General features: G+C 38.9%; 2 protein-coding genes across 2 annotated transcripts in view; both read left to right on the top strand.

Annotated features, from left to right (window-relative positions):
• The window catches only part of ttk (ttk protein kinase), a 61,592-nt gene extending 60,314 nt beyond the window's left edge, over positions 1–1,278 (top strand). The window contains exon 24 of the mRNA XM_028797664.2: positions 904–1,278. Within this exon, the coding sequence (XP_028653497.1) occupies positions 904–996 (93 nt within the window). The 3' untranslated portion in view covers positions 997–1,278. The remainder of the gene's footprint in view (positions 1–903) is intronic.
• A 12,531-nt stretch (positions 1,279–13,809) lies between these two features.
• bckdhb (branched chain keto acid dehydrogenase E1 subunit beta) overlaps positions 13,810–25,714 on the top strand; it is a 225,917-nt gene continuing 214,012 nt past the window's right edge. The window contains exons 1-2 of the mRNA XM_028797663.2: positions 13,810–14,047; positions 20,037–20,114. Coding sequence (XP_028653496.2) covers positions 13,906–14,047; positions 20,037–20,114 — 220 coding nt within the window. The 5' untranslated portion in view covers positions 13,810–13,905. The remainder of the gene's footprint in view (positions 14,048–20,036; positions 20,115–25,714) is intronic.

Raw genomic sequence — 25,714 nt, 5'->3', positions numbered from 1 at the left:
ATTCCTTTACAGACTCTGGTGTTAGCAGTGAGCAATTTGTTCAGGTGTGAGAACATTAAGTCTGCTTCTAAAATGATCACATTATTTTTAAGCTTGATAGATTTCGTTCCGACACTAGTGGAGAACGGAGTAGTCAGTGGTTCTTCCATGCATGTGACCCCTTTGGTGGCACTAGCTCGTAAGGTAATATTTTCAAATGTCCCTGCATTTGTTATAAATAAGGTGATATAAAAAATTGGGACACCATGGTCAATGTCTAAAAAACAGTATATTCCATTTGGTGTCCAGATCCTTTGAGCTAAAGCATGTAGTGTGTTTCAAGAGTCAATTATACTATCCTTGACAGAATAGACGAAAGATTAAATGGTGAAACGGATTAAGTGGTTTGTTTTTATTTATTTATTTGTTTAGTTCGGGGTAAAAAGGAGAGTAAGGTGCATTTGTTGAAAACTTGCCCAGAGAAAGAATATGGTAGGTGAGTGTGAAAGTGAAATAAAATGGACAGCAAATTAAGAGATTGACCTTTACTACATAATGTTGAAGAAAAAACAAACACCGTAGAGGAGACAGGAGGTTGAGGCAGTGACAATATTTCAGACTTTAAATAAGAAGGAATTGCTACTTGGAGAAATGGACAACACCATCGATGAGTGACCACTGGACTTCTAATATGCTTCTTCTTCAAGGTCAAAGGCTCACTTGTTTATTTTTATTTTTGCACTGAGCCTTTCAATTTTAAATAATATTTGGACTCTGTATTTTTAAGTAAACTGCTTAATCATTTTAGTTACATCTGTAATCTGAATAACTCTAAATAAATAAAATGGCTAGATTAGAGTCTGATGGTTTTACTTCTGTTCCTAAAAGTTTTTTTTTTTTTTTTTTTTCTCTTTTCTATTTCAGAGTTTGGCGCAGATGATCAACAGTCGAAAGGATTTTGATGTCGCTGATATCATGAAGCAAGATGTCATGAAGGACAGAAATGAAGGCAATTAATGACTTCCTGCTTTCAAGGACTGTAAAAAAAAATCTGCCACTGTGTTCCAGCTTGCTTATTAAAACACAAAAATATTTCATGTTCACAGGCAACAGGATAATTAAGCTAAATATACTTTACAATCTATATATACTATACAAACCAGATGCGTAAAATACTGTTTTGTTTTCTTTTTTCGTTCAAGATTGTTGCACTTTGTATTTAGAAAGATGTCTTGTCAACTTGCTAAGAAAAAATACAAATTATATAGTCTGACAGTAAACAGTCATTTTTTTAAACAATGAATGGAAAAATCTTCACTAACAAAATGTTTTAATTTTTCAGTTCTTAACACTTTTCGAAAACATGCATCTATTAGTATAGCTTTAATTCTGATCCAAATCCATTCATGCAACCTAATAGTTTATAACTGGATGACAATTCCAATATAAATATTTAGATACTTCAATTTTTCTCCTGTTATTTTAAATGTATTTAGTTTATATTGCAGGCTATATTGGATGCAAAAGCAATAGTCGGGTCTCAAATCTGCCCCTTAATAGCCAGCCAAACATAAGTCGGATCCTGAACAGAGTCTTTATTCAAAGAATAAACTGTTCAATTTTAGCAGAGGTTTGCTCGATAAAATCTGTATTTTGTAGATAGAAGTATTAAAATACCAGTGGGGAGGCTTGGAGGACAGCAGGGGAAGAGAAAGATGAAGATTTACGGACTGATGGTCAGGCAAAGAGGTCCTCTGTGGAGAGAGGAGAACCTTCCAGAAGGACAACCATCTCTGCAGCAATCCACCAATCAGGCCTGTATGGTAGAGTGGCCAGACGGAAGCCACTCCTTAGTAAAAGGCACACATAGCAGCCCGCCTGGAGTTTGCCAAAAGGCACCTGAAGGACTCTCAGACCATGAGAGAGAAAATTCTCTGGTCTGATGAGACAAAGATTGAACTCTTTGGTGTGAATGCCAGGCGTCACATTTGGAGGAAACCTGGCACCATCCCTACAGTGAAGCATGGTGGTGGCAACATCATGCTGTGGGGATGTTTTTCAGTGGCAGGAACTGGGAGACTAGTCAGGATAAAGGGAAAGATGACTGCAGCAATATACAGAGACATCCTGAATGAAAACCTCCTCCAGAGCGCTATTGACCTCAGACTGGGGCGACGGTTCATCTTTCAGCAGGACAACGACCCTAAGCACACAGCCAAGATATCAAAGGAGTGGCTTCAGGACAACTCTGTGAATGTCCTTGAGTGGCCCAGCCAGAGCCCAGACTTGAATCCGATTAAACATCTCTGGAGAGATCTTAAAATGGCTGTGCACCGACGCTTCCCATCCAACCTGATGGAGCTTGAGAGGTGCTGCAAAGAGGAATGGCCGAAACTGGCCAAGGATAGGTGGGCCAAGCTTGTGGCATCATATTCAACAAGACTTGAGGCTGTAATTGCTGCCAAAGGTGCATCGACAAAGTATTGAGCAAAGGCTGTGAGTACTTATGTACATGTGATTTCTCAGTTTTTTTTTTTTATTTTTACTTGAGGTTTTTGCAAATTTATTAAACTTTTTTCACATTGTCATTATGGGGTGTTGTGTGTAGAATTCTGAGGGAAAAAAAAGAATTTAATCCATTTAGGAATAAGGCTGTAACATAACAATGTGGAAAAAGTGATGCGCTGTGAATACTTTACGGATGCACTGTATATACAGTTAGATCCATAAATATTTGGACAGACAACTTTTTTCTAATTTTGGTTCCGTACATTACCACAATGAATTTTAAATGAAACAACTCGGATGCAGTTGAAGTGCAGACTTTCAGTTTTAATTCAGTGGGGTGAACAAAACGATTGCATAAAAATGTGAGGCAACTCAAGCATTTTTTTTAACACAATCCCTTCATTTCAGGGGCTCAAAAGTAATTGGACAATTGACTCAAAGGCTATTTCATGGGCAGGTGTGGGCAAGTCCGTCGTTATGTCATTATCAATTAAGCAGATAAAAGGCCTGGAGTTGATTTAAGGTGTGGTGCTTGCATGTGGAAGATTTTGCTGTGAACAGACAACATGCGGTCAAAGGAGCTCTCCATGCAGGTGAAAGAAGCCATCCTTGAGCTGCGAAAACAGAAAAAAACCCATCTGAGAAATCACTACAATATTACGAGTGGCAAAATCTACAGTTTGGTACATCCTGAGAAAGAAAGCAAGCACTGGTGAACTCAGCAACGCAAAAAGATCTGGACTTCTACGGCAGACAACAGTGGTGGATGATCGCAGAATCATTTCCATGGTGAAGAGGAACCCCTTCACAACAGCCAACCAAGTGAACAACACTCTCCAGGGGGGTAGGCGTATCAATATCCAAGTCTACCATAAAGAGAAGACTGCATGAAAGTAATACAGAGGGTGCATTGCAAGGTGCAAACCACTCATAAGCCTCAAGAATAGAAAGGCTAGATTGGACTTTGCTAAAGAACATCTAAAAAAGCCAGCTCAGTTCTGGGAAAAAAATTCTTTGGACAGATGAAACCAAGATTAACCTCTACCAGAATGATGGCAAGAAAAAAGTATGGAGAAGGCGTGGAACAGCTCATTATCCAAAGCATACCACATCATCTGTAAAACACGGTGGAGGCAGTGTGATGGCTTGGGTGTGCATGGCTGCCAGTGGCACTGGGACACTAGTGTTTATTGATGATGTGACACAGGACAGAAGCAGCAGAATTAATTCTGAGGTGTTCAGAGACGTACTGTCTGCTCAAATCCAGCTAAATGCAGTCAAATTGATTGGGCAGCGTTTCATGATACAGATGAACAATGACCCAAAACATACAGCCAAAGCCACCCAGGAGTTTATTAAAGCAAAGAAGTGGAAAATTCTTGAATGGCCAAGTCAGTCACCTGGGGCCTCATGTATAAGGCCGTGCGTAGAACTCACACTATAACATGGCATAAGCACAAAAGCGGGATTGTGCGTATGCACAGAAAAATCCAGATGCAGGAATCAGTGCGCACGCAAAATTTCACGTTCTTCCACTACATGAATCCCGATCAGCGTGAAAAGTAACGCACGTGCACGCGCCTTCTGTCCCGCCCCAACTCCTCCCAGAATTACGCCTCTTTGAATATGCAAATCAATATAAATAGCCTTCTGTGAAAAGACAATGGGAAAAGCACAGCGGAAAATATAAGAATTTCAGCGAATACCAAGTGGAGGCAAAGGAAAAACCTACTATTTGTTGGTTTAAACAGTGGTATAATCAACAAAAGAAAGTTGATCGAGTGTCGGAGAAACTCGAAAGATCAAGTTTACAAAGTCGCACAGTACCCGAAATAAAAAAGAAATCACATATCAAAGTCGCCGTGAAAAGGCAACTCGCAGCGGACCGTCTGAGTGTCATATGAAAGCTTATTAGGGTACAGACAAAAAAAATTGGCACACAGTGGGGAAAAAAGCACGAAATGTCAACTTTAATCTCGAAATTTACACTTTAATCACGTAGTTTATTTTGCCATTAAAGTAGAACATCATAAACTTCATCTTAAAATCGTTTATTTTACTAGTTTCTCAAGTAGCACGTTAAATGCTTTGTTCTGTATTTGATCTTCTATGTGCTCTATGTGTGTGAATCACTACGTGCTTCCGTTCTTTCTCTTTCTCTGACAGGACACAGAATCCATTACATTCGAGATATTACAGCTCTCTGAATAATTAAAATGCTGAGATGTATACGTGATATCATTTTCATGATGATAGCAATGAAAGCATGTTATTAAACATGGGAACACGGTGGCGCAGTGATTGTTCATATCTCACACAAGAGGCTTTCTGCGCCATGTGTGACCTTCGATGAAATAATTTATTACAGAAGTACTGTCTCTTTCGAACGTACTTTTCTTTCTCCAAATACCCAATCGCCACACAATCAGCTCTGTAATAGACGTTAAGCCATCTGTAAGCTTAGAACGCCGATTCTTCAAAACTTTTAAGGAACATTAAAATATCTTTGTAGTACATGTTTAATTATTCTATCCGTCTATCCTTCCAGTGTCGCGTCAGCACCAGCAATAATACAGTGCAAGGCAGGAGCTATCCGTGAACCAGCTATACGCTGCGGCACCGTGTCCTCACATGTTTAATTATTAACAATGCAGATTATTTAAATGAAGTTAAAGTTTTATCTGTATACTATAAGCAGCATATTTTGCTGCATTTCATCTTAAAAATGATATTGTCATCATACGCGCTTTATAAAGTAGCACAGGTTGTGCAATATTATAACTGTAGTGTAAGTTTACAGTGAGGTGATTGTACTTATAAGTACAAACAGTTCTACAAGGAGCACTTGATGGACTGATTGAGTGCGTTTATAGTTCTTGGGATGAAACTATTTCTGAAACGCGAGGTCCGTACAGGAAAGGCTTTGACGCTTTTTGCCGTGGTTGAGGTAGTGTGTACTTGAAACTGTATACCGATAATTCTCTTTCCGATCAGCTGCTGTTGTGATTCACACTCAGATACAGTGATATAAATACTCCGAGTGGTGCAGTGAGAGTAATATGGAAAAAGATGATCCGCAGTGGCAACCCTTAACGGGAGCAGCAAAAAGAAGAACAAGATGCAGTGAGCGTAACAACGCTAAAGCAGTTATGGTATTTGGAATACTATGGCTATTCCCTGGACCATTATATTGCTACAGGTTAATTACAATCAGATGCATTACACTAATAAACAATATGCAGTTAATTTCAGTGTATTTATAAAGCCGCGTCAGGAATGTGGAGCTAAGAAAGAAAGGGTGATCACACAGGAACAGTAGCACTGCTTTGACACTGGGTGCCGCCAGTCTGCAAAACTGAGCGGAGAAATTGCGTACGCCAAGGTATGAGTTACCGTGGAAATGTGCGTGGCTTTACGCCAAGTTTAGGTTTTATACATCGCGATTTGAGCGTGGAAACATTCGTACGCAACATTTCTGTGCGTACGCACCGTTTATACATGAGGCCCCTGATCTTAACCCAACTGAGCATGCATTTCACTTGTTGAAGACTAAACTTCAGACAGAAAGGCCCTCAAACAACCAGCAACTGAAAGCCGCTGCAGTAAAGGCCTGGCAGAGCATTAAAAAGGAGGAAACCCAGCATCTGGTGATGTCCATGAGTTCAAGACTTCAGGCTGTCATTGCCAGCAAAGGGGTTTCAACCAAATATTAGAAATGAACATTTTATTTCCAGTTACTTAATTTGTCCAATTACTTTTCAGCCCCTGAAATGAAGGGATTGTGTTAAAAAAAATGCTTTAGTTGCCTCACATTTTTATGCAATCGTTTTGTTCACCCCACTGAATTAAAGCTGAAAGTCCACATTTCAACTGCATCTGAGCTGTTTCATTTAAAATTCATTGTGGTAATGTACAGAACCAAAATTAGAAAAAAGTTGTCTCTGTCCAAATATTTATGGACCTGTGTGTATGTATGTATGTGTGTGTGTGTGTGTGTGTATATATATCCTACTGGTACTACTGATTCTTTAATAAATACCACTTTGCTTTTAAATTTCTGTACTTTTTGTCTTTATATCTGGAGTGATTGAAAATTAAGACGCCTGTATTTGGGAGTAGCCACATTACTTGCCATAGGGTTTATAAAGGCAAAGAGGTCACTCCTCGAAAGAAAAGACAACTGTGGTAAAAGCAGAGCATATTGTTTTGTTGATAAGTGGCCTAACCAAAACAGTTGCGCTTTTAATTGTGTTGTGATGACACCCGTATTTTCACCAATGCTGGTTATAGTGAGTTCTAAAGTAGACACTACTGTGGAGTATTGCAAGAATGTATTAAGGCTCCATTGTCTATATTTTAATAATAGTATCAATAATACATCTATTATGAAAAAAGAAATCTTGGGAGGGAGACGAGACCTGATCTTCTTGGAAGACAATATGATGTCCGACGAGATAAAACAGTGAAACAAAAGGACAGTTCCTGTACAGGCTTTTAAATGATCGACAAGCAGAGCACACAGTTCGCCAGCAGCAGCAGCAAGACAGCAGCTGATGCGACCACATCTCCTTAGCGTGCATTAAGCCAAACACCCCCCCCTTCACAACCTGAGTAGCGTTATACGTCCCACCAGAAAGATATTTAACCACACCCGGCGCTGGCAATAAAGGACAAATATTGTTTTAACAAAAGTTTTAAAGTAAAAGTGAAAACAGTGCATATGTAACAATTCCCATGAAAATAACAATCTTTAAATTGTATATCCGGTAAACCAAACCCAGGGCTGGGCAAGCAGGGGGCAGAGACCACTAGTTCATAAAATAATAATAATGAACCAAAGCACATGATAATATTGGCAACCATACAACCTGATATATGCTAGATGTGTAGTCTGAGGCCGCACACAGAGTAGTTACTCAAATGTCTCTAGTCAAGTCATTTCTAGTCTGCTTTCTTCAGGACAGGCCACATGCCTTGCCTGTCTCATTGTTCTCTTCATGACCATGGTGTGTGAAGGCTAAAGCGACCAACTTTGCACATTCCTTTTGGGCATTGTGGATCAGAATGGCCTCTAATTAAAAACCAATCCCAAACAGCCATACTTCAGAACAATGGGTGCACACCTGCCCTCATGGAGTGGATACCACTTGTTTAGCTGAAGCTTTCCAGCTTGGTCATTTTATGGCAGTACTTCATGGGTTGGTTTATAAAAATGCCCTACACAGAATCCCTTTTGCCAAACTGGTCTTAGGCACTTTCTCCAACCCTGCTTTAAATTCCACATCCTGAGTCAGTCCTAAAGACCCGGGGTTGGTTAGTTAGACATGAAGTACTGCTGTTCTCATGAATGAAACAAAACATGCCTTTTGAAGTGCTAATATTACATTCGCTTTGTCTGACTTACAAATAAAGACAAAAATATTTATCACCTTATATACAAAATAACAGGTGATTATGTAGCCAAGCCTTTGTGATGGAAAACTGGAAAATGGAAGAAACAACATCATAGTGGAAAAAAATGGCATTAACACTGCGTTGTTCCCTTGAGCCCCCAATTGATGATATTCTTCCCCTGTGGCAAGCAAGTCTTTTAGAGCTTGTCTAGTGAATTGGAAGAGTGCACAAGGAACAATAATCATTTCTAACCACCAAAAAAAGGACATTCATTTTTCAGGACATTCTTCTATGGTGAATAACAATCCCAAAATGCTACGGTACTGCTATGTACGTTTTACAATCGGTGTATAAGTCGGGGAAGTGAATTGCACAGGACCACATGGTAAGATTTAACATCCACTTTCATGGCCGCTGGTTTGGCAGCTGCTTTGCTACTATACATGAAACCCGAGTCCATCACTTAATGAAGGAATGGGACTTTTCTATGTAAAAATGAGAAAATGTAATATACATTCTGTAGGTTGGATTCATTTATAATCTTATTCTCCAATACATTTCATTAAATTCATGGGCAGGGGGTCAAGACCCTATACCAGCAGTGTTCAGCACAAGCCAGGAAATGGCCTTGTAGAAGGGCATCAGTCCAAGACAGGGCTAATCCAGAATCTCCAATCAACATAACCAGAATATCCTTTATTTAATTGTATTTGGGGCTGCTGCTCAATTAAAAAATGTAATCACACAATTAAAATGTTTAGTGGAAAGTAACTACATATTAACTGAAATTTTACACAAGTCCTTTACATGTTATTTTTCTATGAAACAGAAATAATAGTGATTATAAAGCAAAACCACTTGCCAAGAGATATTAAATTACTTGCTAATTTATTGAACAGTATTGTCTAACAGAAACAATTGAATAAACAGTGGAACACCATTTATTTTTTAATGATTATGAGACATATCACAATGCAGATTAGTCTAGCACTTTGATTAGTTCTCTCAATCACGCTGCCTTTAACATTATATGAAGATGGAAAATAAGACGTTATTGATTTTTCTCACTATTAGATTTAACTGATTGTGTAAGCAGACTGGTTAATTTACAATCTGGCGATGAGGTTCTGCCGCAAGTGAAGGAGTTGAAATGTCTCGGGGGTTTTGTTAACCGCGGAGGACCGGCTGACGAATAAAAGCGGCAGTAGTATTTAAGCAGACGTTGTTGACTGCACTACTGACTACATCAACTTCTGTATGGACATTGTAGTTCCAGTAAGAACAGTACGCTGCTATGCTAACAACAAGCCATGGATTACAAGTGACATCAAGGGCCTTTTGAACCAGAAGAAAAGGGCTTTTAAAGACGGTGATCAGCATGAGCTCAAGCGCGTGCAGAAGGAACTCCGAGTCCAGCTCAGGGTGGCGAAGGAGCAGTACAGGAGAAAGCTGGAGCAGAAGTTGCAGAATAACAGCATGAAGGAAGTGTGGGATGGGATGAAGATCATCACTGGCTGCAGCTCGAAGCGGGGTACCACCATCGAGAGAGACGTGAAGAGAGCAAACCAAATGAACAACTTCTTTTAACAGGTTTGACCACCCTAACCCACTCTCACACTCACCTCGGAGTATTGCACCCTCCACACATCCTTCTGCTGATACCAGCATAGGAAAGACATCCCCACCCATAATTACAACAGCGCAAGTGAGCAGAGAGCTGAGGAGACTTCGTGCCAGCAAAGCAGCGGGTCCAGATGGAGTATCGCCACGACTGCTGAAGGTCTGTGCATCGGAGCTGGGGGGTCCTCTACAGCACATCTTCAACCTGAGCCTGGAACAGGGGAGAGTCCCGAGGCTTTGGAAAACATCTTGTATCACCCCAGTCCCAAAGGTATCATGTCCTAGTGAGCTGAATGACTTTCGGCCTGTTGCTCTGACATCACATGTCATGAAGACCATGGAGAGGCTGCTGCTTCACCACCTTAGGCCACAGGTTCAACACGCCCTTGACCCTCTGCAGTTTGCATATCAAGAGAAGGTGGGAGCAGAGGATGCCATCATCTATATGCTACACCGATCCCTCTCTCACTTGGACAGAGGCAGTGGTGCTGTAAGAATTATGTTTCTAGACTTCTCTAGCGCCTTCAACACAATCCAACCTCTGCTCCTTAGGGACAAGCTGACAGAGATGGGATTAGATTCATACCTAGTGGCATGGATCGTGGACTATCTTAAAGACAGACCTCAGTATGTGCGTCTTGGGAACTGCACGTTTGACATTGTGGTCAGCAACACAGGAGCGCTACAGGGGACTGTACTTTCTCCGGTCCTGTTCAGCCTATATACATCAGACTTCCAATACAACTTGGAGTCCTGCCATGTACAAAAGTTCGCTGATGACACTGCTATCGTGGGCTGCATCAGGAATGGGCTGGAGGAGGAGTATAGGGACCTAATCAATGACTTTGTTAAATGGTGCAACTCAAACCACCTACACCTGAACACCAGCAAAACCAAAGAGCTGGTGGTGGATTTTAGGAGAACCAGACCCCTCATAGACCCAGTGATCATCAAAGGTGACTGTGTGCAGATGGTGCAGACCTATAAATATCTGGGAGTGGAGCTGGATGATAAATTAGACTGGACTGCCAATACTAATGCGCTGTGCAAGAAAGGACAGAGCCAGTTATACTACCTTAGAAGGCTGGCATCCTTCAACATCTGCAATAAGATGCTGCAGATGTTCTATCAAACAGTTGTGGCGAACGCCCTCTTCTACGCAGTGGTGTGCTGGGGAGGCAGCATTAAGAGGAAAGACGCCTCACGTCTGGACAAACTGGTGAGGAAGGCAGGCTCTATTGTAGGCATGGAGCTGGACAGTTTAACATCTGTGGCAGAGCGAAGGGTGCTCAGCAGGCTCCTATCAATTATGGAGAATCCACTGCATCCACTTAATAGTATCATCTCCAGACAGAAGAGCAGCTTCAGTGACAGACTGCTGTCACTGTCCTGCTCCACTGACAGATTGAGGAGATCGTTCCTCCCCCAAACTATGCGACTGTTTAATTCCATCCGGGGGGGTAAACGTTAACATTTAACATTATACATAGTTATTGTCTGTTTTTCACCTGCATTATTATCATTCTTTAATATTATTTATTGTATCAGTATGCTGCTGCTGAAGAATGTGAATTTCCCATTGGGATTAATAAAGTATCTATCTATCTATCTATTGGTTAGTCGTGTATGGGGGACTATTTTGGACAAAATACGCAAATAAAAGTACTGTGAAAACGAGCATGATGTGTTAGTATGAATAAATAAATGTGTCATGGAGTTTTTTTGCTTAGTTAATTTTGTCCATAGTATTCCCCAAAACACAGTATGAAATGAATTTAAAACTCAAAACTTAGAGGGCGGGTTCTAGCGAGTACTGTACTCACACGATTTATTTTTCATTCTTTTTGCATTTAGTGACCTAACCTTCAATTGGCTAACAATCGGAATTGGTGTTAATGTGTCACAGCTCCAGGGACGTGAGTTTTCAAATCCTATGTGTAATTAGGTTGTTTTAATTATTTTACTGTTTTCTCCAGTTTCTCTGTTTTGAGTAGGCTGTCTGACGGTGAGTGAGTGAGTGTACAATGAACTGATGTGTCATCCCGCATTGTGCCTCTTTAACCCCCGTTAACAGACTAAGTAGATTCAATAACTGGTGTAAGCATACCCAGAAGACATTTTGCTTGCTTTATATATTCCTCAGTTTGGCAAAGATAAATATTTTCATAATGTATTTGTAATAAATATTTTTCTGTTTATATCAAAGTACTAATCATTTTGATGAATGCACGGATTATATTTTGTATCAACATATATATATATAAGACCAAGTCGCCCGACCATGGGGTACGCACGACAGAGCCCCGCCTGCCAATTCTAACCCTCCTCTTGCGCCCACCCTCGCTCTCGAGGAATGAGCAGGCAGTGCGCATGGTGTATGCACGACAGAGCCCCGCCCGCCAACTCTAAGACCATGGGGTACGCACGACAGAGCCCCGCCCGCGTCCATTACCTTCACATTGTTTTCCTTTTATTTCTGATCCCGTTCAACAACTATATGGCGACATCGACTTCTCAACTGTGACTCCGGAACAACTCAGTACGCGAGCTATATTAAGCGTCACCATCGACGACTCACTACACCTTAATGAACAGGTACTGAAACTTATCCCTACCGACGAAGGAACTTTCACCAGCGTTGACTCCATCGTCACAGACGATCCCGCAGATCAAGTTTCATTCCCCGAAGAATTTCTTAACAGTCTTGCTCCCACTGGCATGCCTCCGCATAAACTCAAAATTAAAATTGGTTCAGTCGTCATGCTTCTCAGAAACCTCATGCCAGCAAGAAGTCTCTGTGATGGCACTAGGCTGACTGTTACCAGCATTCACCGCAATGTACTGAAGTGTAAAACTATCGCAGCTGCTACTTCATAAACTGTCCTTATTCCCCGGATTTCCCTGACCCCATCAGATTCAAATTTGCCTTTTACTTTTACACGCAGACAATTTCCTGTTAGATTAGCCTTTGCAATGACAATAAGGCACAGGGACAAACTTTCAAAAAGATATGTCTATCTGCCAAAACCAGTTTTCAGTCACAGTCGTATCCTCAAACCCACCCCCCAACTGTGTCTTTCAGGAAGTGTTTACCCATCAATAAATAATTATGCGGCTAGTTTATTATATTACGTTTCATCCAAAGCAACTTCCAACATTTATGATACAATTGGTTACATTTCTTTTGATTTTCCAGTTGGTGCACAGACAGTTCAAGTGACTTGCTAATGATTACACAGTGTCTATAGCGGGATTTGAACCCATAACCTCACGGTTTGAAGTCCAAACCACTACACCTCACTGCCCTCATAATACATAGGGAATGCTATACAGTAATAAGAAAGTGGGGAACTGCCCGATAGTCTAATTCATAAGGTTTAGCCATAGGCAGCGCTCAAAGAAGGCAATACATACATTACCCCTTAACTGACTAAACCACTTTCTGTCTGGTATTGTACAATTTTTAAAATTATGGTAGAATTTTGTAAGGTTATGGAATTGCAACAACTCAATTTTTGCTGTCTCATCTTTAGAACCAACCACCTTACTATCCCAGCGTCTTGGGGAATGATCAAGTTGTTGTGGCTCCTACGTTGTGAACACTGTCCACAAGGGCTGTCTGAGTCTTCATCAATCGTAACATCGAAAACTTAACGAAAAACAACTCCGTTTTAACTTTAAAAACATGTCCTCTTACCTGCTGTACTCCCTTGACTCTCGGGTCATATTGTTAATCTTTTCCTCTATAAGATATTTTTTATTAATATTTTGTTTTTATTTAACAGCATGCATTGGAAAACTCATCTATTTTTTTTAGCATCACGCGTGCATTTAAGAACCTCACTCACTAGTAGTGGTGGATGTAAGATGCTGTATGCATAATACGCCACATTCTTAAAGCATCCCGCCGGTCCACTAAATGTTAATGTACGATCCGAGATGCGGTCCAAAGACACCTTTCTGCTTCTGACATCTGCAAGCTTTCCAGAAGCCGAAGTCAGAAACAAAGTTGTCTGTCAACATTGTCGCCTGAAGAAGCTTTCCTCACTACCGGTTCATCCACTCAAAGACCCGATGATTTCTTTGTTAGTTACTTCTAATTTTGACGTACATTCCAAAGTACCTGTTTTTAAATAATTTTGAGCGACTTACTTCACCGGAGAAAAAGAAAAGCAATTCTAAGATTGAAAAAAAAATCGGTGATTAATCTTTCCGATAATATTTATTTGTCCTATAGAAACACGTGCGATCCAAAAAAGACTCCCCCTTCACGGGCCAATCAGGGCGCGCGCTGTGGTCCCCGCCTCTCCACGGTCTTTGATTCAGTTTCCGGAGTTTCTGCAACCATGGCGGCCGCTGTGAGAATTGTGTGGAAAACTGTACCATCCACGGCATCTTCTCGTTATGCTGCGAGTGGCATTTCTCTTAACGGGGGTGGGAATCCCTTTTCCCCAGTTTTCATTTATACATAAGCCACGTGTTACGAGTCAAAAGCGCCTTGCATCTCATTTCACCTTCCAGCCTGACCCGCCACCTTCAGAATTTGGTAAGAAAAGAGTGAGGAGCCGATATATTTTGCGGTTACCTGAACAGATTGACCATTCAGTCTATTTGAGCGATTGATCAGTTTAATACAGTTTTATGAACGAAAGAGTATAAGCAGTTGTAATGTTGCGTATGGTACACGAACTGCTATTTGTATAGCGACGCATTTACCCTGTCCTTGCATTCGTAAACGCAGTTCTTCCCATCCTTGACCCGGGTGTACTGTAGAGGACACATTTTCATACGTGGACATATGTATTTAAATCATTAGTAGCATTGTTAATATTAATCTTCCATGTATTTTGATGTAATACAGACTTAAGTTAAAGTGCTGTTTTTGAAAAGTACTGGTGAACATGTTTTTATCTCGTTCTACATGAGCAGGATGTTCTTTAACTTATTAAAGTGTTTAATCTACAGTTATGGCTAGATTGGCATGCACCGTATAAAGTGTTTGGATGCTTTTAGTCATTGCTGCTTCAATATAAAGATTCAGCAAACATTTGGGTGATTGACCTTCATGGATAGGAAAAGTAATTTGATTCAACTATATTCATGTATTCCGTGCAGGCTTACAGTTCATAATCATAATGGTGTTTTACATTAATGTAATGATCATTTAATGTTAAATATTGCGCTATTTAAATGTGTTTTTTTTACAGTTGTTAAATGCAAAAATCTAGTCAATTCAATGGTGAGGAATGTGTAGCTGCACTTTTTCAGCTGTATTATTCACTTCATCAAGAAGACTTTTTAAAATGTTGCATACAGTATTCACGATGCAGTATATGATGTCTAGACTTAAGTACTGTTCTTCCTCAAGCAAGTGTCTATTCATTGATAGTTTTTCAAGTTGATTTATTAAGTTAAGGTTTAGTGGTAGTATTGGACACAAGATCTATGGGGTTGGCACAGTCGCTATTAGTCTAAATCAGGCTTACCTCATAGGCTATAGAAGTCATCAAGTAAACCAAACGGTCCGCTTTGTTACATGAGAGCAAACCCCATGCAGGCACAGAAAAAACATGCAAACTCATCCGAGATGGTGATAAGGATTCATATTGATTCTCCTGGGAGGCAGTTATGACCCTATTACCCTAATCCAGTTTACTGAATACATTTTTCTGGGAGAAACAGTAAAAGAGGGATATTATTATTCTTATTTATCTATCCAAGGTGAATTACAAATAGATCATTTAGGAAATAATATCTGATTCTTTATCAGAAAAAGTTACAAGTTATAAAGCAGAAAATAGTTTAGTGTTTTAGTAACACTTAGTACTACAGTTAAGTCACAAGGCTGGATTAAAACTAACAGTCTGACAAAAACACAGATTTTTACTATAAGGTCTTAAATCAGAAATGTTAAGAATTCTCATTTCTGTTTGGAGACCAGCTTTTTTCAATGTTACCTAAGAAGACTAAAATTTTATTTCAGACACGATTGTACTGGAATGATTTCTGTGTTATCATTTTCTGTGGATGATGGTTTTTATGACACCTTTTTTTATATATTTTAAATTATTTTTACTTTCAGTTTGTTGTATGTTTTATTCACAGGAAGTGGAAGTAATGATTTTTTTTTTAGTACTTGTTTCTTGATCAGGTTGGGTACGTTTCTTTTGGTTTTCTAGTTGGAGCACAAGCAGGTGTATGACTTGTTCATGGTCACACAGTGTCATTTGAGCACATAACCTCAGGGTTTAAGGTCCAAAGCCTTAACCACTACACCACACTACATAATAAAAATCATCTGTGTTTCTACTGTTAGACATAGCATACTTTGTTGCCATAAGAATGTTTGTTGCACCAAATATCTCATACAAATGAAGTCTCATTTTAAAGATAATGACAACATTAATCATAATTTCCCAGTAGTTTCTGAATTTTAAAACTGGTAGATGTATTCGTTAAATTAGCACTGAAAACTCTTAAGGTTCAGATGTTAAGTTCATGTGTATCGTGTTGATAAGTAGTACTTTTATGATAGTTTTTAGACCTGCTCTGGATTTTGACCTGAGCTTACAGAGGAACATAGGACAAAGGTGTCTGCGGATCAATGAAACTCAGTTGTTGTTGATCAGGTGAAAACCCATTGGATTTGTCTAATGACTTTTTAGGTTATACAGATAGCAGTGCTTTTTAAATTGTGTACATGAATATCTCTCAATTATATAAAAAAATCTTGGGTCGAGACGTGACCTTCTCGGAAAGACACTTTGACGTCCCGTGAGAACAACCAATTTAAAACAAGATCACAGACATCTAACCTCTCGGTTGTTGGAATGCATTTGGCAGACACACTTCATGTGCTCTCAGCTCTTAAAAATGTTATATGTTCTAGATAGCATGTCAACGACTAAGCGAAGAAGAAAGAGCAGCGTGTTGAAAAGACACCCAAAATCATTGGAGAGAAAAGAAGGCAAAAAAGAACAATAAAAATCTATGTGCAAATTCTGAAAATAAGGAAAGTAATAATCAGCACAGACGAAGGGGAATTGAAAACCTCGTTGGTCCAGTTGGGGTCAGAAATAAAAGACTTAATAAAGATGTTCAAAAATGTTGGCGCGATACACATGCAGAGCAGGTTAGAGATTATGAAAGCAGTGGAATTCGAAAGGCTCAAAAAAAAGTTGTCGCAATACACATGCAGAGGAAGTTAAAGAATATGAAAGTATTAAAATTCGAAAGTGTCAGCAACAAGAGAGTACAGATCGCATTAGCACAAACAAACGGAAATTATTACTCGGTGAAATAACAGAACAGCAAAAAGAGATTGAATATATGGACATAGGTGATATGTCAGAAGTATGTAGATATTGTAAGGCTTTAAAGTTTAAGTCGGAGACTTGTAGATTGTCTAATTCGTGTTGCTTCCTGATGAAGAGGTGTATCCGCAAGGATTAAAAGATTTGTTGTTTGGTGAAAGTGAAATCCACAAACACTACAGGCAAAATATCCGAGTCTACAGTAATCTTTTCGCGTTCACATCATTCAATGTTCAAAACGTAGATCTACACAATAATGGACCATATGCTATTGTCTTTCAAAGCTATGACATGATTTGTCTTTGGAAAGTAATTTTTGTAGCTGTAGCTATCTCCCCACATTGGTGTTGCACCCGCTTAATGACAGTTTTCAGCGAGGAGACTTCATACCCTAGCTCTACATGGCACATTAGTGCAGTAAAGCTTTTACTTTTAACAAAGGTAAGAGACATTTTCCATGCTGACATTTTTGGTATCTTTTTTTTTTTTTCCTTCTGCTCATGCTTGATCACATTTTCAAGCTTGTGTACTAAATTGAGGTATTGCAGTTTGTATTTTTCTGCCTTTGGGTTGAGAGGTTTTTCAAATAAGCATTAAGCTGTTTGAACTGTTCTACTAAAGTTTGGCATTAGAACTTCTTCAAATTTTGTGTTGCTTTCTGTGTCAGATATCGCTAGATGTGACTTTTGACACCATTATCTCTGATTTCCTCTAACACAGTATTTATGTGGTAATTTCATTATTCAAATACTGGCTTCCACATGTTATCTGTGTATTTGACCACCTATGCTAAGCCCTGACTAGAAGCGATGCACCCCATGGACTAAAGGACTTGTCCTTCTTTGACAATAAAGGAACTTTTGAATTGTTCAAGTCAGGGTCTTCAAAATCTTGAAAAGAATCAATATATTTGATCCAGCAGAGTTCGCGTACTTAAACAGTGGTAAAAATTAAGCAGAGATGCATTTTAGTCAGAAAGTTCATGTTAACACAATAGTCACATAGTTAAAGCAAATACTTGAATGACTTAAAATATGGGTATTCTGATAATGTGACTGTTGGTTATCTAAATAAGGTTGCATTGTTTACTTTAATCTCCAAAATGTGTTTTTTTTTTGTTTTTTATGAATTTTTAGACAGAGTTGGGATATTTACCCTTATGATCAGATGTTAACAAATAATCAAAATCCAAACTGTACAATGCTTTTTCATTAGAAAGTGTTTTACAACTTCTCTTTTTTTGATGCAGAACTATAGAATAATGGTTTTATATTGGAAATGTCTAGCTAGGTACAGCATAGATGCTTGTTACTTTATAATTCTCAGTCAGTGTGAAAGGTCATCTAAAATCATTTAACTGTGATTCGCCAACAACTTCTTTTTGTTTAGGCAAATGAAAAATGAAGGTAAGTGCACAGTAGTTTTCTGCTACTTTTTGCTGTCCTAAATAATATTTTATTTGTAAAAGAATACCTGAATGCCTATGTTAAATCTTCTCAGTTTGTTTTCATAATAAACCCTTTTTGAAATGAAACATGCTTTTTTTGGATTGACTAGTGTGATATATATATATAAATAACTAGCCGACGCCTGCCGTAGCATACGGCGGTGTAAAAATAGGAATGGAAAACGGTGAGAAAGGAATTCATAAATCAAGAAGGAATAAATACTTCTTGAAAGACACAGTGTGCATATATAATTTCCGGCCAAGCAGGATTACATGTGAAAGTGATAAATAAATCAGGCTTTCCGAATTTACGTACTATGGCCGTGGCTTCCTGATAGTTTTGTTGCATGTATCTTGGACTTTCTGCAAATGTGGACGGTAATATGATCATTTTGCCTACACGAACGTTGTTAGTTTCAGCGTTTGCTTGCAGTGCGTCTGATAGTTCGACGCGCAGATCTTGTTGATGTAATCTGAGATGGTTGAGACGTGCGCCCTCTGTTTTAACATACGCATCTACGACGTACAGTTGGAATAGTTTGCCGCTGGAGTGCAAAATACTAAATGTATTCCTCATTGCTAATCTGTACGCGTAAAATTGCCATTGAGTAAGCCTTATTCGCTTGGTGGTTCTTTTATCGGGAACATGTTGTAAATCTTTATGCCAGCCAATGTCTCCGTAAGGGAATAAAAGTGGGTAAACCATAGGATCGCAATTCATATTGAGCGTGGAAATCTGTTTACAGGAGGTGCCTATAGGATAGATGCTAATGTCCCTTTCGGCAGGCGTTTCGCCATCTTCTCCAACGAAAATCGCTGCAACATCGGTGTGACATGTCGGGGCATTGTATTGTCGTAAATCCTGCCTAGGAGTTTGCTTGAAAACCATTCATACAGATGCTGTTGGATTGGACTGAGCAATTTCATGCATGTGTTTGTATGATTTAGCGAAGGGGTTGATGGTTCTGAGCGTGGAATCTAGCTGGAGAAGTACATTTTCGCTGCATGCAGAATTTGCTTTATTTTGTAAGCGTACTTTAGTAGCTTGCGCAGTGTCAAAAACATACAACTGTCCATATCCTGGAGAGGTAGAAGTGTTAGCGTATAGTGGAGAGATTTGGTGATAAATTTGCCCGTGTATTTTAAAACAGTATGGTCCGTGGCCAGGAGGTTGAGTTATCTGTGCACCCATGGAAGCAAACGCTAGAGAAGGGTTGTATTCTCGACTGTGTTCACAATAATTTTTAGCTTCTGATGTTTGCTGTGTAAGAAGCTGTTGTAAAGACACAGGTGGCTCCCACAGAGGTGGTAAAGCTACTTTACTGCTGTGGAAGCACCTCGAGTACTTGTTGGATGTATTATGTTCAGCAGGCCAGTATAGTGCATGACATGGAAGACGACGAATAGGAATCGAGAAATGCCGTGTCGGCTGCGTGTGGGCGGGACCGGTTTTGAAGTGGGCGAACCAGAAGAGAAATATATATGAGACGTGTATGTATGTGTATGTATATATATATATATATATATATATATATATATATATATATATATATTTATAATATAGTTTTATAATTATAATAGAAGAATGTTAACATGCTTTTTTGGTGTAGTTGTGACTTATGTAGATATTAATAAACTGTTAACCATAGTCATACAGTAATGACTAGGTAGTAGGTGCTTGTTAAATTATTTTTAGATATTTTTGGAAAAGATTTAACTTTGTCCATTCAATAATCTATTCAAGTAAATAGTATAACTTCTATGTTTTGTTGCAGGTTCAACCCAAAAGATGAATCTGTTCCAGGCTGTGTCAAGTGCTATGGATAACACTTTAGCCAATGACCCAACTGCAGGTAGGCTTTTTTCTGGTTTTTAGAAAAATAATACATTTTTAACATTTTCAATACATTTTGCTTTCCATTTACATTTGTAATTAATGTTAAGTAGGTACGTATTAGCTGTGGTGTTAAATCTGATTTTTATTTGTTGTTAATTACTGCCATTTCAAGATATCTGGGCATTTCAGATACAGCTTACACAACTACTACTATTTATAATATTTCATTCAACGGTGCATTTGTTAGGCGATGTTAGTTTTTTAAAGTCAATCTTGTCAATAATGTAGATTCTCTGTAAGATATGGTTTAATAAGTAAAATATTCCTTTTAATGTATGCAGAAATTGATGTTAGTTCTTTGAAAATACCACAGATGTTTATAGTGGTTGTTACTAGAGAAAAAATAGTTTTAAAGCATGGCTAAGGTTAGCAGTAGCAAATGAAATGAAAACACGCAAGTCTTGCCTATTGATTTTTTTGTCTAAATTTAATTGTGTTATGAATTTGCTAAATCTTAAGGTTTCTTGGTGTTTATACCTAGGTCAGCTTTTAGAAGTTAGTGTGGCATACTGGCTAAAGCAGTTGAATGTGAACATAAAGATTAAATGTCTTGTACAGGGTCACTGGCATAATGTGTGACCTTGAACAAGTCTTCTAATCTCCCTGAGCTCAAAATGTGGTTTATCACTGTATGTCATGTACTTTGTCAGTTCTCACAGTTTCTTCATGTTACATTTTTTAACCTTGTGAGATTTAACCTTGAGTTGTCCATTTGTACTGATCCTTCGGTACATTATATAATTCTTGTTATTTATCAATAAGTGCATTTTTTTATTTTTACTCAGAATTTTTCCTCTTGTGTCACTTCCTTTGTACAAGTGTACATTTGTTTTGCTTTGTTTTGTGTACAAATAAAAGCTTAGGTCCATGTTTGCCCAGTTCTGGAATGACTTTACATGTTTAATTGCATGACTACACCTCTCATCCATCTTCTTCATCATTTCTTTCTGTTATCCATCTGTTCTTTATAATATCCTGAATGTCATTTGCTACCTCTGGAATTATATCTCAGTACACTTCGTACTATAATTATGTAAAACCCCTATCAGTAGGTGCTGTTGTCTTTTCTGTTTCCTTTGAAATCCTTTTGTCTTCTTTTACATTTGCTCTTTGTTTTTCCTGTCCTAGATAATTTCAATGCAGATCTGTTTCCCACCTACAAACACTTTATGACATCACCACCTGTATATTTTCTCAATATGTTCTTTTAATTGTATGTTAAATCGGAATGTAGTGAAACCATGACCTTTTAAATTGTATTCTCATTTTATTTTTTTGGGAAGCACGTTTTTGTTCATCTTTCCTTCTAACCTTTGTGCAGATCCTTAAACCTCAGACATAATGCAGATACAAGTCCCAGGTTCAAAAGACTGTCTATTTATCACAATACCTTAACAGCCTGCTTCAAGTGTTCAATAAAAAAATTAACAAAACTATTTTTTTTCTCCTTCCACTCCACCCAGGCAAGTTTTGTCCAACACTTACCAACTCCATACTTGCCTTTCAAGATGAGGCGCCTTCTTTCATATTCGATCAGGAAGTACTTCTGGCACCATAGCATTGCATGGCGGAAACACTTCCTGGTCCTGTGGAAGCTCCACAAAACAGGGAGGGAGGTCTTCTTCCAGCAGTGTATTTTGGTAGCCCCCAAGGACCTCAACACGATTGCCCTCCTGAATTAAGAATCCCATGGAACCCTGAGGGTGTCAAAACTGGAACTGTGCCAGAGGAGCACTGCTACCTCTTGTACTGGGAGATGGACTACATTAGGCATACAGTTTCAACCAGTACAGTGGAACCTCAGTTCACGACCATAATTTGTTCCAAAACTCTGGTCGTAAACCGATTTGGTCGTGAACCGAAGCAATTTTCCCCATAGAATTGTATGTAAATACAATTAATCCGTTCCAGACCATACGAACTGTATGTAAATATATATTTTTTTTAAGTTTTTAAGCACAAATATAGTTAAGTAAACCATAGAATGCACAGCGTAATAGTAAACTAAATATAAAAACATTGAATAACACTAGGAAAACCTTGAACAACAGAACAAATTAACACTGCAATAGTTCACGCTATAGTGCTACCAACCGCTAGCTAAAAACACTTTTATATAAAAAAAAAAAAAAAAAAAAAAAAAGAGTTTTAAGCACAGGGAAAAAAATTAACATTTGAAAAAATCTGTAATTTAATAAACCACCAAGAAAAGTAACATTGCAACAATGCACGCTACGAACCAATCGCTGTAAACAGAAGTGAAAGCAAAATCAAGCCCAGTGCATTCTTTAACTGCCTTCCTACCTTATGCGTCCAGCCCCCCCTCTCTTGCGCTGCCTGTGTGTGTGCGCGTCTGTCTCTCTCTCGTGCTGTCTGTGTGTGTGCGTGTCTATCTCTCTCTCTTGCACTACCTCTGTGTGTGTGTCTGTCTCTCTCTCGCGTTGCCTGTGTGTGTGCGTCTCTCTCTCTCTCTCTCTCTCTCTCTCTCTCTCTCTCTCTCTCTCCTGCTGCCTGTGTGTGTGCATCTGTCTCTCTCTCGCGCTGCCTGTGTGTGTGTGTGTGTGTGTGTGTGTGTGTGTGTGTGTCGCGCGCTCTCGCTCTCTGTCTTGCTTGCTTTACAGGAAATGCACAGGGAGAGACTGAACATGTACAAACCAAAAGGGAAACTGGCTTGTTCGTATACCAAGTGTGTGGATGTGAACCGAGGCAAATGTTTGGTGAACTTTTTGGTCGTAAACCGATTTGTATGTGTACCGTGACGTTTGTGAACCGAGGTTCCACTGTACATCCATTATTTTTTTCTTACCGACTGGGGTTAAAACCAGGAAACATCCCAATTGGGATTCTTGTCCATTCATTTACCCCATGAATGAATGCATGTTTTTATTGCCAATTTTCTTCCCTGGTCAACACCTTTCAGCTCTGCCATTTTGTGAGTACTGCTTCCATTATGTATTTCAAGAGTGAAAGTTAAAAGATGTGAAATAAAATTACAGACTTCAGCACATTTTGTCTGTGTAAAAGTTACTGCTTTGTATTTGAGTTTTATTACTAACGAAATATGGACACTGATAGACAAGTTAGGATTGCCAGTAAAGTGCAAGGGATATATATATATATATATATATATATATATATACAAATACAGTTTACTTCCCCAGATCCTGTGGCCTCTTTTGGTTTACAAAGTTTCTCTGTCCACCTATGAGAGTGTTAAGAGGAAGGTCAACCACTGTCTTTGTGGTTCTCTGGCCTACCATGAAGCCTAAGTGACATGGCTTTGTGTGTGCAGGAAAAGAAGCCGATTCTTCCTTTCAGCAGTTTAAAAATGTAGTTCAGGGTCACATTTATTATTGTAATACACAGAGTCCGGTGATATAAAAATTTTCAAGAAGAAATCAAAATAATGACCAGGAAGATGTGGAGTTCTTAGGAAGCAGTGAATCAGACAGAACATTGAGTATGGTATAAGGATTTGGTGGGGGCGGCACGGTGGCGCAGTGGGTAGCGCTGCTGCCTCGCAGTTGGATGATCTGGGGACCTGGGTTCGCTTCCCGGGTCCTCCCTGCGTGGAGTTTGCATGTTCTCCCCGTGTCTGCGTGGGTTTCCTCCGGGCACTCCGGTTTCTTCCCACAGTCCAAAGACATGCAGGTTAGGTGGATTGGCGATTCTAAATTGGCCCTAGTGTGTGCTTGGTGTGTGGGTGTGTTTGTGTGTGTCCTGCGGTGGGTTGGCACCCTGCCTGGGATTGGTTCCTGCCTTGTGCCCTGTGTTGGCTGGGATTGGCTCCAGCAGACCCCCGTGACCCTGTGTTCAGATTCAGCGGGTTGGAAAATGGATGGATGGATGGATTTGGTGGGGATCAGTGACAAGAGTATGGCCATGTCTTTTAAAAATTTCAAAAACTTGCAGCAGTTTAGCACTCCAGGAATGGTGCAGAAGGGTCTTGGAGGAGAAAGAGGTGCGAGTCTCTGGGATGTTTTGGGTGCAGCAGCAAGGAACATAGATGAGGTAAGAGCAGGCAGTGGAGTGCAAAATCTATTGATCACTAAAAAGCTGAGCCTAATTTTCATAAAATGTATGATTCAGACTGTCTGTGATTTCCTTCCTATTTTATCCTACTTTTTCTATTAGGCAAATGCTATGATACCATCATGCCCACAATGTCTTGTTGTCCAGGAATAATCACTTTTTGATGGTTCCATGACCAGATGCTGAAAGTTGTTATTAACACCCTGGTAAATGCACGACTACCAGCAACCATTCACATTCTGTAACTGAAACAACTACGTTCATCAAGGCAGGGAAGTAACTATAAGACTCAGTAAATATGGTAGAGCATTTAGTTTATAAAGCCAGAATATTCTGCTTAACAGCTAAGAAATACATCAGTCTGCACCAGTTAGCATACACAGTATAATCCATAACACACCCTAATAGGGTTGTCACAATACCAAAACTTCAATCTTCGATATGATACTAAGAAAAGTATTGAAATTGAATGCAATATTCGATATGCAATTCAGTATATAGTGCAAGTCAATAAAAATTTATTTAAATTGACATTCTGTATGCCTTAATATCGTAACATTGATGAAAAAAAATAGCAATTTTAGTCATTATATGCAAATACTGTATACATGCAAGTAGTGCAATCTTTTGTTAAAGGTAAGAGTAAAGTTCTGTAATTGTAATTAACATGAGCTGTAATGTTTTGCTTGATTTTTAATCTGTCATTTTATCACTGTCTCTATGCTACTGTCAAAAGTATTTTGAAAAATGTTCTTAATTGCTGGCAAGCTAATATGGTTAATTGAGTAGAATTCTTAGAAAATGACATTATGTGTTTTATTTATAGTCTCTTTCACTTTTTAAACATGTCTAAACTGAAATGATCCTTTACTTTAATAATGTAAGAAGCTGTCACAGTTGTTCAGTGCCATAAGCCAAGATAATAACAGTCTAATGGCTAGGCTGTCACTCTTTATACTGAGTGGCGGAGAATCTGAATTTCAGGAAATATTAATTATTTTCTGGATGTTGTTGTTACCTTTTTAATGAGCATGATGATTTTATAAGTAACTCTAGATATACCTCTTTGTTTAGTCCATACTAGATATCTTTTCCAATGGTTTTATCATTGATGTAACTATAATTATGAGAGAGTTAATTTGTGGATTCCACAATATTATGGGGAATTTTCAGTCTCATAGTTCCCTCTACTTGCCAGACTGGGAGTTTAAAACACCCCTCCCCCACTTTCCTTTTCACCCAGTCACTCATTGCAGTTTTCTCTTCACTATTGCTACTACTAACCCACTCTTGCACTAAGTTTTTACTGGCATAATATTAGATTAATAATCTCTTTTATCCATATTTATCTAAAAAGCACTGTTTCTCTGATCTACTTTAATAATGCTGCTGGGCATCTCCTGAATAACCAACAGACATGCATTACATGTACAATAGAATATTTACTTCTGCTTGCCCTTCACTCTAGGTATACAGTATGTCGTCTTTAATTCCGTGCTGTAGAATGGAATTTTTATCTAGTTT

This window comes from Erpetoichthys calabaricus, chromosome 3 (assembly GCF_900747795.2).
Source record: "Erpetoichthys calabaricus chromosome 3, fErpCal1.3, whole genome shotgun sequence".
NCBI classification, from domain to species: Eukaryota; Metazoa; Chordata; class Cladistia; order Polypteriformes; family Polypteridae; genus Erpetoichthys; species Erpetoichthys calabaricus.
Note: the sequence above shows the minus strand (reverse complement) of the source record. Positions and strands in the feature narration are given on the sequence as shown.